This window comes from Epinephelus moara, chromosome 10 (genome assembly GCF_006386435.1).
Source record: "Epinephelus moara isolate mb chromosome 10, YSFRI_EMoa_1.0, whole genome shotgun sequence".
NCBI lineage: Eukaryota > Metazoa > Chordata > Actinopteri > Perciformes > Serranidae > Epinephelus > Epinephelus moara.
The window spans coordinates 14837135-14856186 of NC_065515.1; the positions used below are offsets into that span (position 1 = coordinate 14837135).

Below are 19052 nucleotides of genomic sequence, written 5' to 3' on the forward strand. Positions count from 1 at the left end.
AGACTTTCATGTCTGAGAAAGGATTTAATAAGAAAAATGCTCTCCAGGTAGGTATTACTTATTTTGGTATTATACTTAACAGTAACACTGTCTTGCTGGCATTACACCTCTCCTCTCACTTTTGACCTCTCCATCTGAGCTCATCACAGAGGCCAAAATAAAGCTCCTAAATATGGGGACTCTTGTACCTTGTGTTCAAAGAGTTCTGCAGTGGATTGAGAGAGAGGAGTGGTTGTCTCACAGGCTGCTTCAGTGAACTCTCTGCTCTGCAATGTTTGAGATGTGTTATCTGATAAAGAGTATTCATCTCCACCAGGTGGAACAGGACACATCTCGATGGAGGCACGCTAACTCCTTTATCCCTCTGCGATGGTGCGATACGGATGCAGACTCATGCCGGTGCAGGTCGGACTGTTATCCTGTCAGAACGGCTAGGACAGAAAATAGCCTTTTGCTGCTTGTGTGTGTGGCGGTTGGGATGGAAGGGTGTGTGTGTATGTGGGGGGTGGGATTGCGTGAGCAACTGGGTTGAATGAGTAAGTGAAAAACGATTTCAAAAAAGAGTAAGCAACTGTGCGTTTCTTTCAAGTAACCCAAAGAGGTTGTTTGTGAGACTTCTGTCACTCCTGTCCTCCTAATCCTTGTGACGTGTCCGTATTATCTCCTAAAAAGAAGGCAGTGTCCAAGTCACTACTTGGATATAGAATAACAGTTGACATGATTTACATATAGCAAGGGCATAGGTTTGTTTTTAATCATTTGGAGGGCTGGGGGGGGACATAAAGCAAGCACTGAGCAGGGGCCTGGGGTTTCTCCTCCAGGAAATTCTGGGCATCGAACTCTTCATTTCCTTTATTCTGGTGAATTTTTATGTACCATTTTCTGCCTTTTTGCAAACATGTCTATGGTGGGAATGTCATGATACTTCCTGCCTTAACCATGCATAGCTGCTTTGTCTTCTTCCTGTTATACGGCAGATTGCAACCATTGCTTTTGAGGTTGCATGCTGCCACATCCTATTACTGGAGGCACCGGTGCATATGTAACATAATGTAGTTAATATGTTGGAACGTACGGTTTCAATAACACTTTGGATAATGTGCAGTTAGGTTTAGGGACAAAATACACTTGGTTACAGTCAGGAAGAGATCATGTTTTGGCATAAAACACCCACTTTTGGTGGCACAATTGGTGCTGGAAATGCAGCAGTATTACTGTAGTTGGTCTTGGACGGTGCTCTGCAGTGGCCTGCAGCTTTGCAGCCGTCGTGCTGAGGTGTCACACCACTCACCAATCCCTCCACCTCCTGATGCCAACGTCAGCTCATAAACATGTAATCAGATCTATGATATTTTAGAAATGTTAGTATAATACGTATGAAATGTACAAATGTTACATAACATTTTTTGTATAAACATGCAAAACCACAATTTGTTTGCCAACAGGGCTGGTCTATGAATTGCGTTCTGGCAGTTCACAGAAAAAAAAGTCCTCTACTACTTTCATGTTTTTACTGGGGGGTACAAATGCATGTTCTAAATATTAGGGTCTGACGTATCCCCTGTGTCCCCCTCCAAGAACTATGCTTACGGCACACAGACTTGAAGCAGATGGGCGGCCTGATTTTCCATTTTGTGATGATGCAGAATCACTCAGAGGGTCTGAGAGCAGTGGGGAAAGTACTTAAGCACACTTACCCAGGTACACTTAACCCTTGTATTTCATTGACATTGGCTTTACTTCCTCATTGTGTTCCCATCTGTGGGACCACAGTGTTTTACATGTAAAAATAATAATAATTGCAAAATCAGCCAATATTTTTCCTTTAATTTTTTTTCCCTTTAGAGCCCAATAAGCAGAAGAGTGTTGAGGTGTTTATTCTTCTCTTTGTCACAAACTGGGCTTTAATAGGAAATAAAATTCTGCAACATAAAATTATGCTGATTATTTTTTGAGATTTTACTATATATTTTTTTCTTTTGTTAATAATGCAATAATATTATCTCTTCGGGCCCCCTTCAATGATTCATATGAAACAAGGGGGAAAAAACATCAGATGAGGGGTTACCAGTAGACATTGCTTCATTTAAAGTGGCCAAAGGCCAATTAGATTGGGAACCAGCAAATTAACAGGTAAATCTAGCCAAGGTCTCAAACTGTAAACTGTAAATTAAATATATAAAATTTAGCAGCCTAGCGGTCAGGTACTTTATGCTCTACCCAGTGGGAGCAAACTTCAGTAAACAGATCACATGTTGCTCAAAGATACATCATAGTGTTTATGGGCTTGTTACCAGTGGTGGAAGAAGTATTCAAATATTAAAAGTTCAGAAGTACCAGGGTGTCTACAGATATGACCAAGTTCAATCTAAGACTTTTAAGACCTTTTAATACCACCTTATATGAAATTTAAAACCAAGCCTGCAATGGAAATACACATTATATAAATGCTATTTATTATTGCAATTCTTCAGTCTGTCCAATAATTGTAAAAATTCTTTTGCTGTAATGTGACCAAAGATATTAAAGACCCATCGAATCTGAATTTCAGACAAATTAAAACATTTTAAGGTCTTATATTAACAACCTGTAGACACCCTGAACTATCAGCAAGATGCACTCAAAAAAAAGTAGGCTTATGTAATTTAAGAACGGATGTACAAAGTGTAGCATGTAATTCAAATACTCAAGTAAAGTACAAGTACTTCAAAATCATAATTATGTGCAGTACTTGATGTACTTTCACCACTGGTCATTACCATTAAAATGCATTGTATTTGTGTGTCAGTCAGCTCTGGAGTAACATAAATGCAATGTGAAGTCAATCTGAAAATATCTAAAAGAATATAACTGTGACAGACTATTTTTTAACTTCTAGCAGCTCACATAAAGCCACACAATAAGTTTATTTCCAAAGGGAGGCGCGGCCACAGAGGACAGGAAAATATGAATTATGATCCGCCCTCTGGAAACAGCTCAGGGTAGAGCTGACTGACACAGAGGAATCCTGGAGGAGAAAGAAAGAATAACAGCACTTTTGCTTTGAAACTGGGGAAGCTCTGCACACTCCTGGACGCGGACCACAGACATGCGCTGGAAAAGTGAAGTAAAAGTGGAGTGTTGCGTTGTTAACGAGACTGAAAACGGATCTCTGTTGTCCAACGATGAGGTGAGTGATAAACATTAAACACCTATCCTATTTCTTAGCAGCAGGCTGAGGTGCGACTCGGTGTATGGAGCGCGTCGGAGATTAAATATTAACACAAATTGCTTTGCCAATTAAATCAAAAGTAGACTTCAGTCTGTCATTAAAGCCGGCCTTCCACACGCTGACAGCTCAGTATTTTCACAATTTGAAGAAATGTCGCAGAAAATTACCCCTCCCTGAATTCTGCAATTAAAAACTCAAGTAGTTAATGAGACCTCTTCACCTTTTGGTTGCCCCGTGTAGACGTTTGTGGCGAACTTAGCCTTTTAATTGCTGTTATTAAAAAAATCAATCCCCTTTTCCCTGAGACCTGGCGCTGTTTTTTTTTTTTTTTGATTGACACGTGAAATTGGTGCGTTTAGGGGGGGTGGGGGGTGGAGTGTTTAACCACAGCACGCGCGCATTGCGAACGAGCAGGTTGCTAAATCCCAAATGCAGATCTCAAGAACATAATGCACATAGGATGGATATTAGCTCAAGTGTTGTCTGTTTATGTACGTAATGACTATCCTTCTCTTTTAAAATGTCATTTTGGTTAATCGCCGGCGTTGTCATGGTGAAAAGTGAAAGGCATGATATTTATGGGATGGAGCATGGGGCATTTAAGGCAGCTGCGTGAGTGTGAGAGACCTGCGCCCTCTCTGCCCCGCCGTGTTAACTTCTCGTCATGTGTGAAGACTGCAAAGGAGACGGAGAGCTGCTAGGCAAATGCGCTGAGGACAGGAGGGACATTATGGTAGGACTCAACTTTATTTATTCTCCAAAACAGGCTGAGGATGAACGACACGCCACTTTATTTTGCTGGATAAAGTTTTAAATATTCGTGACTGTGGAGCGCAAAAACTTTTGGCAATTATGAGGAATATTTCTGCACCATATAGGCCTACATTAAATAACATTTAAAATTATTAAACTTGCTTGTAGGTAATTAATAAGTGAGAAAAATCCACCTTCATTTTGTTTTTAAAATGGCCTTCAAATTTAGTGATAATCGCTGCTGGTGTTTTTCTGCGCACCGAATTTATTGCCATGTTTTTCGATATTAACCTACTGACACAAATCTTTACGCACATTAAGTTGAGCCGGAAAAAAATAGAATCTGAAAATACTTCTTTTAACCATTTATTGTGAGGTTGGTGCCAGTAAACAGGTGAGCAGTTTAGCAGCCCGTGCTGTGCTGCAGGTATGGGGTGCATGCGCTCCTGTGCGTCATTTTCTAACCGCAGGTCTGATGATCCCTTCAGGGCGCGCCGGTGGAAGTTTTGGATGAGGACGCGTCGTCGCTGCAGGCGATGGCATCTGCACCTCTGTTAGGCAGAGCTGTGTGTGCAAGCTGCAACGAGGAAATTGTGGATAAATATTTATTAAAGGTAAACACCTTTTTGTTTCTTTGAGGAGTGTTTTTAATTCCAACCTTGCAGTATGGCTTCTATACCTCGTTTGCATTTGGATGTCTGTGGTTTTTAAGGTGCGTGTGTGCAGCCTATAGCCCCACCACGGGCCTAACCTTGATTGACTTCTGCTAATTTACTCTATCTCTGCTTTAGGTTAACGACTTGTGCTGGCATGTGCGCTGTCTGTCGTGCAGCGTGTGCCAGACCTCGCTTGGCAGCCACACGAGCTGTTACATCAAAGAGAAAGAGGTTTTCTGTAAACTGGATTACTTTAGGTATGTGCATCCATTTTTATTAACGACAACCGAAACGAAATTGTTAAATGAACCGCCATGTTGCAAATTGAGAAATTACGAGCAATAATTATGGCATTAATTATAAAAGTTGCAAGACTTGAAATGTCACCCCGCTTCAGCTGGGCAGTTTTAATTATTTGAATTCAGTAAATCAGAATTAACAGGTTACTTGCAGCATTTGAACTCTTCATCGTACCAAAAAAGATAGATGGATGGAGATGATTTTAGTAATATAAGTCTTTGATTAATTTGAAAGGTCTCTCTAAATTTCACAGATGCAGCTGTGTGTTAGTTCACCTGCAGTGGTCTGTTTCTCTGCATGAAAGAAAATTATTTAATTTTTGGCCTAAAAAAAAGTAAAAATTATAGCTAGATAGTGAGTTTCAAAAAAATTGGCATCAGCCTTTAAAATTCTAAAAAGACACATTTCCTCAGTGCTGGAGCCTTTAAATGTCCTCAGGCAGTCACTGTTAAATGGGTGTCTAATTTGCTTACCGTGACCTTCACCTGCAGAAGATACGGCACCTGGTGCGCGTGCTGCGGCCGGAACATCCACTCCACAGACTGGGTCCGCCGGGCCAAGGGCAACGTGTACCACCTGGCCTGCTTCGCCTGCTTCTCCTGCAAGAGGCAGCTGTCCACCGGGGAGGAGTTCGCTCTGGTGGAGGAGAAAGTTCTCTGCAGGGTCCACTACGACTGCATGCTGGACAACCTCAAGCGGGCCGTGGAGAAAGGTGAGCCGCTGAAGGGCTCGGTCCTTCATACAAGATACACTGACACACATTGACATGAAAAAAAAAAAACATTTTCCTTTTTCTGAAAATAAAAAATAATTAAAAAAAAAACACACCAAATATTTATAATAAAATTCTCATTTATTTAACTGTAATTCCTGTCAGTGAAAGCTGTGCTGAATGTGCTGTTTTCCCCCTCTTGTAATTGACAATAGATCATTAATTAGGTCTATATGGAAATTAAAAATATTATTTTAAACATGTATTTCATGTCCTGAGAGTACAGTCTGAAATTAATGTGATGTTGCCCCATTTTTAATATATTGGTTAAAGGTTATTGCGTGCTGCTCTTTTTAATTTAACAGGTTTAAAATCCTGCATTTCAATGTATTATACATTATACATTCTTTGCTGAATATTTCAAGATGTTTCTATATGATTATCTGCTCTTGTTGCAGGAAACAGTGTTAACATGGAGGGGGCTGTGCCCACTGAACAGGAGATCAACCAGCCAAAACCCTCCAAGAGAGCACGGACCAGCTTCACTGCCGACCAGCTGCAGGTTAACATCCACATAGATAATCAGATAAATATATACAAAACAAAATTCTGCTGAAAAAAAATCAGAATTCCTTCATTGTGCTGAAAAAATTGAGCCTAACAACACTGGCCATGTCATTTAAAATGATGTTATAATTAGAAATGTGTGTAATAAAGATTTGGCATACAAGGTAAAACTTAAAGATGTGGATTTTAATTAACTAAATGTGTCTTATTTATTTTAATAAAACGTGCTGTATTTCTAATTATGTTGCACTGTTCAGAGCACCATAAATTAATATTAAAAATTACCCCAGATGTTTCTATTTTTTGTTGCATGAATTGTATAATCACATTTATCTTTATAAATCTATTATATTTTCTAAGCAGCATTGTTCTGAAACAGACAAACTAAATGCAGGCAGAATCTCCACACAGCAGTAAAGCATGCATTACCTCACACAACAACATGTCTGTTATTTAACTGATGTGTCTTTTACCTCTGAACATGCAGGTGATGCAGGCCCAGTTCGCGCAGGACAACAATCCAGATGCCCAAACGCTGCAGAAGCTGGCGGAGCAGACGGGCCTCAGTCGAAGAGTCATACAGGTCAGTGAAGCACAGGTGATGCAACATACAGTTTGATCCTACTACTGAGAAGCAAGGGTTTAAAGGTATATTTGTATAATACACATTTACAAACAATGGAAAAGCAATGCTTCCATCATTAAATGCATTTCTATATGCTTTTGAACAATATGTTTGTGTAAAATTATTAATAAAGCGGACACTGAATAGCAAAAGAAAGAAATGCTACAAACCTACATCATTTATCCTGATAAAAGGCTTCCCACCTCGTCTCCCAGGCTTTCTCCAACTGACTAACGTTAATATTTTGTATGTGAATAACAATTTAGTCTTTGTGCATCATCCATACTGTGTATATTGTATAACTGGTTTATGATTATTGTGCATTTTAATAGTGTATTATACTTAATATGCTGCTGGTAAATTCATTATACTGTATATTATAAGCTAATTGTATGTAAAATATTAATCTACAAAGCATCATGTAACTGCAGCTGACAAGAAGTACAATGCAGCATAAAATGGAAATACTCAATTAAAGTACAAATACCTCAAAATTATACTTACAGTAATTGAGCAAATGCACTGTTACTTTCCACTGCTGACAAAATGTGTATAACCATGCATGTGAGAATCAGAACACGTCTTAGTTTTTCCTATCTACTCTTTTTTTTTTTTTTTTTTTTTTACATATTTAACATCACATTTTACATTTTTTTAATGTTGCTTTCAATGTGTATGATATAACTGAACCATATATGGGAGTGTTTCCATAAAACTTAAGGTTAACTATGCTGTGGTTCCAGTCACACAGCTTTAAATTATTGGTTTGAGGCTCTCAGTTTCCTCTGCTGACAATGGTTTGATAGTGACACTCATTTTACTCACCAGAGGCAGAGGTGACTCCTCGACTGTCGCTGCATGAGATTTCTTGGCAGGGAGATAAAGGCCTGTACAGTTTAAAAGCTAATTACATCATGTTTGTGTCCTGTGACAATGGAGGCTTATTGCTTGGTGCCGTGCAGCCCCACAAAAGGTTTTTGTCCTGTTAACCAACAGGTCTGGTTCCAGAACTGCCGAGCACGCCACAAGAAGCATGTGAGCCCCAACCACACCTCCAGCACCCCCATGACCTCACTGCAGTCCAGCCGCCTCTCCCAGCCCACCCCAACCCCTGAGGAGCTGCAGTACACAGCTTACGGTGGCCCGGAGGGATCAATGCTCTCTGCACTGCACTCCTTCATAGACAGTGAGCTCCTGCCGTTTCATTATGTCGAGACTGTTTACTGTGGTTCACTGTAATACAAATCTGTTTGTCATATTTAATTTTAACATTTCAAATATTACATTGTTCTGGTTTATTTGAAGGAACCATCTTAAAAGGGACAGTTCACCCCCAAATCAAACATACATACTTTTACTCTTACCTGTAGTGCTACTGATAAATCTGGATTGTTTTGGCAACACATTCTCACTCCGATCTCGTCATGGTTTGGTCATAGATTTTTCATGTCCAGATATGACGTACAAGGTACTCCCTGGGTGCATTGGTTGTTGACGTTCTGGGACGCCGTGTCAAAATGTGCCTGTTACATGCATTGTCTTCTTTCAGAAAACACTTTACCGTTTACATACAGTCTCTTTCAAAATAAACACACTACGTCGGTTCAACATCGCAAATAGACTTTTTTTTTTCTTTCAACAAGCACGTGGTTGGGTTTAGGAAAACCTGGATGAAAGTCAGTGTTTGTTGGACCCATCCATCATCCTTCCCACCTGCCCTACTTGTACTTTTGCTGCCTTAACTCTGTTCTTGTCGCGCTGCGTTTCCCCTGATGCCGCTGGCCGCCATAAACTATAAAACTGACTGGCCGGTATCATGCAGATGTTTAAGGACAGCTTTGTTCGGCGGTGTCTGATGCCAGAAGTCACTGTCCAAGCGCCCGATTTCAACAACTTTAGAGTGAGACTAGGTTGGTTTTGGGGTGAGTTGGTAAGTTTTGGAGGTATAAGCCGTAGAGATGTCTGCCTTCTTTAAAATATAATGGAACTAGATGGCACTCAGTTTGTGGTGCTCAAAGCGCCAAAAATACATTTGAAATACTCAACAGCAATGTCTTTTTCCAGAAAACATGACCCAGTTACTCAAAATAATCCACAAAAGGAAGCGTGCATCTACTCATGGACGAGAGGCTCCTGCTTGTGACAGTGTGAGATATAAACATTAATGGTATCCTCCTCGGCTGAGCTGTAATGTTAGCTAGCTCAGTGGAGCTTTAGAGCTAGCAGTAGATGCACGCTTCCTTCTGCTCGGTGATACAGTTGCCAAGTTTAGTTTGGTAGAAAGAAATCGTTCATCAATGAAATGGCTCACAACAAGGTCTGTGGATTATCTTGAGGAACCAGGTCATGATTTCTGGAAAGAGACATTGCTGTTGAGTTTTCCGAATGTGTATTTTGGCGCTCTGAACACCACAAGCTGAGTGCCATCTAGTTCCATTACATTCAAGAGAGGGCAGACATCTCTACGGCCAATATCTCCAACACTCAGCACAAGTCACACCAAAACAGAACTTTGAACAGCACTACAAGTAGAGGAAAATATGTAATTTTGATTTTGGGACACACTGTACCTTTAATTATTTCAACTAACAAGAGGCATTAAAACAGGCAGCTCACTATCTCATTGTCTTTTTACATTAGTTGTTGAACCTTTGGCTCCGAATAATTCACAGAAAGAAGACTTGAGTGGCATAAATGCAGCCAGAGAAAAATATAAGCTTTGTTAATTTGCTGATGATTGTATGTTATATTGACATAACAATCAAAAAGGAGAATGTAGATGATTTCTCTAAAATATCAGGTTATGAGATTAACATTGAAAAAGAAGGAAAAACAGAATTTTTTTTTTTGATTGTTAAGTTCAGAGGAAAAATTATACACAAATACACACACACACACACACACACACACACACACACACATATATATATATATATATATATATACAGTACAGGCCAAAAGTTTGGACACACCTTCTCATTCAATGCGTTTTCTTTATTTTCATGACTATTTACATTGTAGATTCTCACTGAAGGCATCAAAACTATGAATGAACACATGTGGAGTTATGTACTTAACAAAAAAAGGTGAAATAACTGAAAACATGTTTTATATTCTAGTTTCTTCAAAATAGCCACCCTTTGCTCTGATTACTGCTTTGCACACTCTTGGCATTCTCTCGATGAGCTTCAAGAGGTAGTCACCTGAAATGGTTTTCCAACAGTCTTGAAGGAGTTCCCAGAGGTGTTTAGCACTTGTTGGCCCCTTTGCCTTCACTCTGCGGTCCAGCTCACCCCAAACCATCTCGATTGGGTTCAGGTCCGGTGACTGTGGAGGCCAGGTCATCTGCCGCAGCACTCCATCACTCTCCTTCTTGGTCAAATAGCCCTTACACAGCCTGGAGGTGTGTTTGGGGTCATTGTCCTGTTGAAAAATAAATGATCGTCCAACTAAACGCAAACCGGATGGGATGGCATGTCGCTGCAGGATGCTGTGGTAGCCATGCTGGTTCAGTGTGCCTTCAATTTTGAATAAATCCCCAACAGTGTCACCAGCAAAACACCCCCACACCATCACACCTCCTCCTCCATGCTTCACAGTGGGAACCAGGCATGTGGAATCCATCCGTTCACCTTTTCTGCGTCTCACAAAGACACGGCGGTTGGAACCAAAGATCTCAAATTTGGACTCATCAGACCAAAGCACAGATTTCCACTGGTCTAATGTCCATTCCTTGTGTTTCTTGGCCCAAACAAATCTCTTCTGCTTGTTGCCTCTCCTTAGCAGTGGTTTCCTAGCAGCTATTTGACCATGAAGGCCTGATTCGCGCAGTCTCCTCTTAACAGTTGTTCTAGAGATGGGTCTGCTGCTAGAACTCTGTGTGGCATTCATCTGGTCTCTGATCTGAGCTGCTGTTAACTTGCGATTTCTGAGGCTGGTGACTCGGATGAACTTATCCTCAGAAGCAGAGGTGACTCTTGGTCTTCCTTTCCTGGGTCGGTCCTCATGTGTGCCAGTTTCGTTGTAGCGCTTGATGGTTTTTGCGACTCCACTTGGGGACACATTTAAAGTTTTTGCAATTTTCCGGACTGACTGACCTTCATTTCTTAAAGTAATGATGGCCACTCGTTTTTCTTTAGTTAGCTGATTGGTTCTTGCCATAATATGAATTTTAACAGTTGTCCAATAGGGCTGTCGGCTGTGTATTAACCTGACTTCTGCACAACACAACTGATGGTCCCAACCCCATTGATAAAGCAAGAAATTCCACTAATTAACCCTGATAAGGCACACCTGTGAAGTGGAAACCATTTCAGGTGACTACCTCTTGAAGCTCATCGAGAGAATGCCAAGAGTGTGCAAAGCAGTAATCAGAGCAAAGGGTGGCTATTTTGAAGAAACTAGAATATAAAACATGTTTTCAGTTATTTCACCTTTTTTTGTTAAGTACATAACTCCACATGTGTTCATTCATAGTTTTGATGCCTTCAGTGAGAATCTACAATGTAAATAGTCATGAAAATAAAGAAAACGCATTGAATGAGAAGGTGTGTCCAAACTTTTGGCCTGTACTGTATATATATACATTTCATCAAAATCATATGTCTATCCACATACTTTCTTTTGCCCATTAGGTTACAGTGGTCATCACAACTGATGAAATGTACCCAGCTCTTCTTGTATTTATTCTAACAATACTGCTTCTATAAATTTAAAATTTTCACCTTCCCTATTTTTTATATAAAGTTCTACAAGAGGAGTTCTTTAAGAGGAAAAGCAACTTTCAAATAATTAAGTTTTTTCTAAGCCATTGCTGTGAATAATTTGTAACAATCATTATGAAACATATTAATGAAGACAAAAGAAGCTTAAAAATGATACCAAAGCTTTAACTGTCTCAACTGAAATTATATTTATAGATTTTAATATAAATTATGGAAACTGTACTGACTCTAGTGCTCTGTGTGTGTGTGTGTGCCCGCAGTACACTCCCCTCCATCCATGTTTCAACCGCTGCTGCCAGCCCACGCCATGACCTCGCTGCCTGTGTCTCACGCCTGAGCTGCTCCTACACACACAAACACACACTCACACTCACACACACACACACACAAACACACACACACACACACACACACACAACAGTCGTCCGTCATTAGCAGCTGCAGTATTCAGATTTCCTTGGTAAATATAATTTCATTTTAAGTGAACCATAAAACTTTTCCATTTCTTGACCTGTCAGTAAATTATTACATGTTGACATTCTTTGAAAACACTCACTTCACTGTTGAGCATATTATGGTTGACTATAATTTGTACTGTATAATGTGGAAATGGAAAGGTTTCAGTGTACCTCATTGGATTGTGACATATGACATTATAGATTTATATTTGTTTGTGTAGTTGGTGACACAGTTTGACCGTGCTACTCTAAGTGAAAGCCACCGGACTCAAAATGTCGACTCATTATGAAGGTGAACTTGAAATTGTTTGTATAGCAGTGTTTGGATATTGCAATTTAATTTATTTATTGTATGTGAAGTCTGTTTTGAAAATAAATGTCTAATTTCACAAACTCGGGATAAATGAATGAAAGAAAACAGATATTTTACTGGTCAGATCCAGTGACAGCTGACATGCTGCAGAGTTCACACCTGAATGTGCACATCTAGAATTTGGGAAAGGAAGTAAAAGCAAAGCAGAAAAAAATATTTATTGATAAAAACAGAAGTACCAAAACTATATTTGAAGGCAATATACTCTGTTAAAAAAACATGCAACCTTTACTGTATAAATAAATATATGACACTGTCAGGTGTCTGCACAAATGAGCCACAATAAACAAACATACAAAACAGAATGGAGTATCGACAGGTTTGAGCACTGCATCTTCAGAGTTTGACTTTTAAGAGTTTGCGGTAAGAAAACTGACGCACATTCTAACGAGCAGAGGTTTTACTTGTGTCTACTTGTTGACTGTGGTTGACCAAAAAAATCTAATTTCCAGACATGCGAGGGAGGGAGTGGAGGTGGGGGCGCATATAAAAACAGTTTTTACTTCACTTATCAGATCTTAGGTATTCAGCCTCATGGGAATGAAACCTGAACTGCATGAACACGAAGCAAACCAATTTAACTGGGAGTATAGTTCTTCAGTCTAAAAAAGGAATAATAACATGCTCCATGCGTAATATGCCACACTGAGCTCTACATGCATCATTGCTCTCCTTTCAGATACACAAGCAGAGCTGTTTTGCTTTTATTGAATGGTTAGGTTGTGCGTGTCTCAGCGCGTTCAGCTCAAACGGCGTCAGGAGGTGTGCAAGCCTGGCGGTGCTGTCACTCCGAGGCACCATGAGGGCAAGTTCTCAGGGTTTGACAAACACGGTACAAAGACTCACAAGAATGAGTCACATCTCAAAGATCTACAGGCTACAAGTGATGCACGAATCCATTTAGTGAGAAAGAAAACGTTTGATGTAATTTAATCAGTCCCTTTAGCTAAAAACTGACAACACCCAAAAGCTGCAAATACCTCATTTTGCAGAGAAGTTCTTCAAGCATTTTCCTGGATTCTGGCTCCAAGACAAAAAAAGAATCAGCTGCACCTCAAAAGATTTCATCAGCTAAAAATTCCATCAGACAGATTAATACAATGCAAACTGACCTTGACATCTGTTGTTTCAGAGCATATTTGCTCTGTCTGATGCCAGAGCTGTCCGATGCTTATACAACAACCAACCAGCAACCAATGTAATATATATATGTCAAGCTAAAAAAATAAATAAGAAACAAACTGATTAACATAAAAACCCTCTGACTAAAACTTTAATAACTGAACAATACATTGCAGTATGAGCCCTTCTTTGGATTAACAAAAGGTTCCATGGTGACAGAAAGGTTTCACACTGTTTAAAATGAAGGTCCTTACTCACAAAGTAATGTTTGCCTCATGTTTTGTTCAATAATCTTCAGAATTAAAGAGATAGTCTGCCAAAATCTACCCTATAAGTAGCAAAGACTGAAGCTCAACCTTCACAATAGTAAAGTGGTCATTTATACTTAAAAAAAAAATCTAAACATACTTCAAGAAACATCTTAAACCTCTCAAGCAGGTTAGACAAACTTCTCAGCTCTCTGCCTGTGTGTTCAGTTTATTAGAGACTACCTGTTTGTAGCATGTAGGTAGTTGTATATGTTTGTGGGTTGCTGCTGTCATTTGTCACGGATGAACAATTGAAGTGCCAAATAAAACCTCATATTTACCTATATTTTTGCGTGGTAGAAACATGCAAAGCACACATGGACAACAAAGAGGTTGGTTTTTCTACAGGTGTGTGTATCCTGTGATTACTATTATTGGAATACACTGTAATTTACAGCAACTCAAGCAGGGTACAGCCACTGTTCTCTGTAAAGGAAGCCATCTTTAAAACCACAAGGAAAGGATTTTTTAATACTAAAAAGATAGATTTTGTGGGAGTATCATTTTAAGAGCACAAAGTTGTAATGGTAGCAGGTCAAAGTTTGGCATTTTTTGCTGACTGGACACACAGGTAACTGCTGAGAATAAACCTGTGACTGTATGGTTGCTTCCAATCCGTCAAAACGCAGAGCATCCTTCTACTTCACCTTTTATTCCTAATACTAGCATCTGGACAAGACCTTCAATAACTGGCTGCTGACTATCACTTTAACAGGCTCTTTTAAAAACATCAAAAAAGCATCTTCAGTGTAAACTATGTAGCTACAGGATGCAATTAGACACTCAGTGTGGCAATTCTAAGAATAAGGCACTTAAAGAGAGAAGCACTTTGAACTGCTGTGCCATTATGTCCTTGACAGTCAAATATGAAAACAGCGGATGCTAAGAGGCAAATATGTTTCTCAATGTGAGACAATGTCAGGTCAAAACTGTGATAACACAATACAAAGATAAGCTGACATTTGACCATTTCATGGAAAAACTAGTTCAGTCAGCAGTGCATTCACAACTCAACAACGGCACACATCAGAGGTCTGGTGACAACTGGCACCACCAAGTGGTGAAAACTGGCAACTACAAGCAGTTAAGAGCAAAAACAACAGTTTACCACAATCTCAATAAAGAAAGAAACTAGTCATTCCAATAGGAACTTACTATGTAGTGTGTGGCTGTAAAAAGTATACATAATTATATGTATATTTCAGTTATAACTATAAAATAAAATATATATATTTACAAGACCTTAGTGTGACTTTGTACACCATCCAATACAAATACTGATTTTGTATACAAACTGACTTCTGGAGTTCGCTATAAATACCAACCATCTATCAAGTCCATAAATTATTAGCATGTGAGTTGCTTAACTTATGGTTTGTCCATTATAGTGTACAGTGGCAACCTGTGTACACTCACATTACATTTGGCTTATTGTCACATGGGCTTTTACCATACTTGGGTAAATGACCTCCACTCTACCCTATCTCGTTCTTGTCGTCTTGACGTTCTTCTTGCTGACAATGCGCCTCAAGGTGCTGTTCATGTAGAAGGGCCGGCTGGGAGAGCCGTCATTCACCTCCAGATCCCACACTAGGAGGCAGCAGTGGCAACATGTTAAAAACAGAGATGGAAATTGCACTGGACAATACTTAAACCATTTATGTTTATTCAAAAAAAATGATTCACATTGTCATTGGATTTCATCGATAAAAAAAATTCTCCTATACAAAAAGAACATTTAATAACCTCCAGATAGATGCGTGTATTATACTTAGTATTAAAACAGCAATACATCTGAACCATCCAATAAAAAATTTACCAAAAATGGCTTTGACATCCTTTTATAAACTGTATCGCAAAAGGTTCCTGGTGTTAGGTCTAAAACCACAGAATAAGAGGAACAATTTTTTTTTCAATTTATTTTTTTCACAACTAGGCACATAAACTAGTGGCTGCATTCAGAAGTTTCCTGAAAACTGTCAGGTTCTGTTTAAATTTTAAGCAAAAACCATAAAATGTCTTTTTTGAAGTCTTGACCTCCCACAAAGTCTCTGTCTGGTTTACAGTACATCTATGAGCATAATGGAAACTTTAAAAATTATTGTGACCTTTTGTTCTTCTTTAAACGATGTAAAATAAGAGAAACCTGTTTTGCTAAGTGCAGGATTACACACTGTTTTTGGATCTGTGTGTTTGTGTTAGTATAAATACGGTGGATCAAAGCAACCTATAAAACCAATGGTAAACATCAACAGCCAGCAAAATAATCATGCTTGACAGAGGAAATAAATCACATGGTTCTTTTCCCATATGTGAAAGTGCATACAAAACATGATTATACACTAGAAGACCAAAGTGCGACAAGAGGGTGCCCCATAAGTCCACCATTTTCTCATGGTGAAGCCGTATGCCATAGTCCATCAGTGGCATCTGTACATCTTAAGGTCCTTATGTTTGTTTGGGTAAAAATGCTCCTATCATAGTCATCTCAGCCTGTGCGTCCGTCCTGCGAGTTAACGTGTACCCTCTCAGTAAGGCAGAGGTCAGCAGAGAATACAGAGAAGAAAAAAGAAAAACAAGTGTGGCAGAAAAAAAGGCAAGTATCTGAGTTGGCTCAAGAGAGGAAGTAAACTGGTCTTTTTTTTTTAGTCCCCTGTGCCTTTTCTGGGAGGAACCAAAGTAAAAGCATGTCCTTTCATGTCCAGGCCATCCCTGACCAGGCTGGGATGCATCCAGTTTTGATGTTTAGCCCTACAGTACTTGCTCTCAGACGTCCCGACCCCCACACGTACAGTAGATATGGAGAAGTGAGTGAGAGAGTCAACAATTCATTTAAAATGGCCACGAGCCGCTCAAGAAGCAGCGCATAATTTGGCACCCTCCTCTCCTTTGCGCAGGATCTTGTGCAGGCCAGGAGACATGTAGTAGGGCCTAGAGGAAGAACCATCATTCCGCTCCAGGTCTTCACCTGAGACCAGGTCCCAGCACAGCAGAGGACAGGAGGAGCAGGAATAGCAGGCAGCGCACAGAGTGACAGTCAGACAGAGAAAGGAAAGCAAAGACTTAGTAGAGAGAAATTAGCAAAAAGGTCATGCAGGCATTAGAGAGCTGAATGAGCAGGAAGCAGTTTCAGTTGTCATTTAGAGGCAGATTACAGAGGGAAAAAGTTATATTCAACTGCTGACAGGCTGCTTGACATTTAATCTTTAACCATCATAGCTGCACTCAGTACAAGTAGTCATACTCTCACACTGTGTCATGTAAATGACTGAAAAATACAGCATACTCACAAAAGCACAGGAACAACGTATCCACACACATGGCATAGACGTTAAAGAAGCCATGTGCGATCATGTAGGATCCAAATATCACCGTCTGAAAGAATTTACAGCTTGCAGTCAGTACACATGAATGCACCATTGAGAGTCATTACCAACTGTTACCCCCTTACTCATCACTGTATCCTGTATGCTTGAGTTTGGTGGCTCTCTTATCGCAGACTTTTTTATTGGTATTTTCTTATTAACAAAGCTATTCTTGGCCTACTTCCAGGATATTTATCTGTGTACATTAAGCAAAGACCTGAAAATGACTATGTTCTTTAATGTCCATAGCTAGGATCCATGTGGATGTATGTAGAATCTTCTGCAGAAGGATTTTAAGTATCACTCACTGGTTCCTCTTGGTCATTTCAAAGCACTGCTGGAGGAATTTATGATTTTTACGATGGTATTTTTAATTGTTTATAGTTGCCTGTTTTCTTGTTTTTTATCTTCCACTTACAGCATGTTAACATACTTTTTTTGTTATAATTTCATTCTGTTTTGTGTCTGGCTTTTGTTTTGCACATTTGATTATGTATTTTTGTCATGTCTGTAACTTACGTTGCTGCCTGTCTTGACCAGGAAACTCTTTAAAAAGCTGTTTTTAATCTAAAGAGGTTAAATAAAGGTTAAACAAATGATAAAAAATGCTATACTGTCAACATCTAATGTGCATTGTGATGTGAACACCATAAAGATCAAGAATAATATGAACCACTGACACATAAATTCCTCAACAAAACTAATTAGCTTGTGCACCACTGTAATGTGATCTGAATAACTGGAGTGGTGTTAACTGCAGTTTAACAAGACTCCACATCTACAAAAAGTGTGCAGTTTGAGCGTTGATCTATGCCTCACATTTGCAGAAACAAAAAGCACCCCTCACAATTTACACCAGGAAGAGTGTGTTCTCTCTGTTCTGGAGAAAGCTGAGGTGTTAAGACAAGCCCTAATAAATCAGATCTCACTACTTGTGCCTGCCTGTAGTTCTTCATGGAAATGAGCAAGAAAACTACATTCAGCATAAGTTCTTAATTATTGCAGTACATCAGTACCATCCTTTGCAAAAATTGTGACACATGTGAGGACATAACATAACCTATATAAACATTTTTTTGTTGTATATTCCATGAGAAAGGCAGTGAGGTGAATTTTCATTTCATATATTCGTCAATGTAATGCTCCAACCACATTTTAATCTTTCTCATTCTACTTAAAGTAACTACTGGTAAAACTATGAATTAAATAGCCCACATTTTAATTCCTTACCAGAAGGGGGACCCAGTAGTAATTTAGGGATGGCACCTCCTCTTGAATGACTGGTATCTTACGTGTGAAGAAGAAAAATGCAAGAACACCTGCAAAATATAAAGAAGTGACTAAATAACTAGTGGAGGTAAAAAAAAGATGTTGAATCCATGGATAATAATCACAATAACAAGCTACATTAGTAGCAAAAATGCAACACCTTTTACCCGTTGACATCAGAAACAGTGAAACACCATACACCTCTACACATTAAGACACGTTTAAAAAGAACTGTCGACAAGAAAGGGAATTGATTCCACGAAGATGTTATTATATCATAATCTTTTAAAGTACCAGAAGGAGCGAGAATGATTGGTTCATGTGAGCAACATATCACCAAACTGAGCAACTAATATTTTCACAAACATGGCAGTCTAATTTCTCAAACCCTTCAATACATGCAAGTAATTTTTGGACAAGTGGTGTCTTTAAAAAGGCCACAGGAATAATTCTAAGATGTTTTTAATAGGGCCGATAGGGATAAATAAGACAGTATTACTTGTACAGGGATTTGTAAGGGTAACATCTAGGATTATTTTGTTTGTATTTCTGTTTAAATTAGGATCTTAGAAATTGAACTGAATTCCTCCTTTTGTTAAATGTAAGAGA

At 39.2% G+C, this 19052-nt stretch overlaps 2 protein-coding genes across 6 annotated transcripts in view; one reads left to right on the forward strand and one right to left on the reverse strand.

The window, feature by feature from the left end:
* The first annotated feature begins 3001 nt into the window (after positions 1 to 3001).
* On the forward strand, positions 3002 to 12355 carry LOC126397217 (LIM/homeobox protein Lhx8). Of its 4 annotated transcripts, XM_050055822.1 has the most exons (9): positions 3002 to 3167; positions 3865 to 3944; positions 4453 to 4578; positions 4756 to 4877; positions 5412 to 5632; positions 6091 to 6194; positions 6687 to 6782; positions 7821 to 8010; positions 11809 to 12354. In XM_050055822.1, the coding sequence occupies exons 1-9, from the start codon at positions 3089 to 3091 to the stop codon at positions 11883 to 11885; spliced, it is 1095 nt and encodes a 364-aa protein (XP_049911779.1). In that variant the 5' UTR covers positions 3002 to 3088; the 3' UTR covers positions 11886 to 12354. The 4 variants fall into 4 exon arrangements, with proteins under 4 accessions (XP_049911779.1, XP_049911777.1, XP_049911776.1 ...); XM_050055820.1 differs by lacking the exon at positions 3865 to 3944 and having other exon boundaries at positions 3002 to 3169; positions 5415 to 5632; positions 11809 to 12355; XM_050055819.1 differs by lacking the exon at positions 3865 to 3944 and having other exon boundaries at positions 3002 to 3169; positions 11809 to 12353.
* A 118-nt stretch (positions 12356 to 12473) lies between these two features.
* slc44a5b (solute carrier family 44 member 5b) overlaps positions 12474 to 19052 on the reverse strand; it is a 41261-nt gene continuing 34682 nt past the window's right edge. The window contains exons 20-22 of one of the 2 annotated variants that reach the window (XM_050055813.1): positions 18405 to 18493; positions 17100 to 17184; positions 12474 to 15399 (exon numbers count right to left, since the gene is read on the reverse strand). In XM_050055813.1, coding sequence (XP_049911770.1) covers positions 15290 to 15399; positions 17100 to 17184; positions 18405 to 18493 — 284 coding nt within the window. In that variant the 3' untranslated portion in view covers positions 12474 to 15289. Of the gene's footprint in view, positions 15400 to 15458; positions 16778 to 17099; positions 17185 to 18404; positions 18494 to 19052 lie in introns of those variants that run through there. The other variant, XM_050055812.1, reaches the window with a different exon arrangement.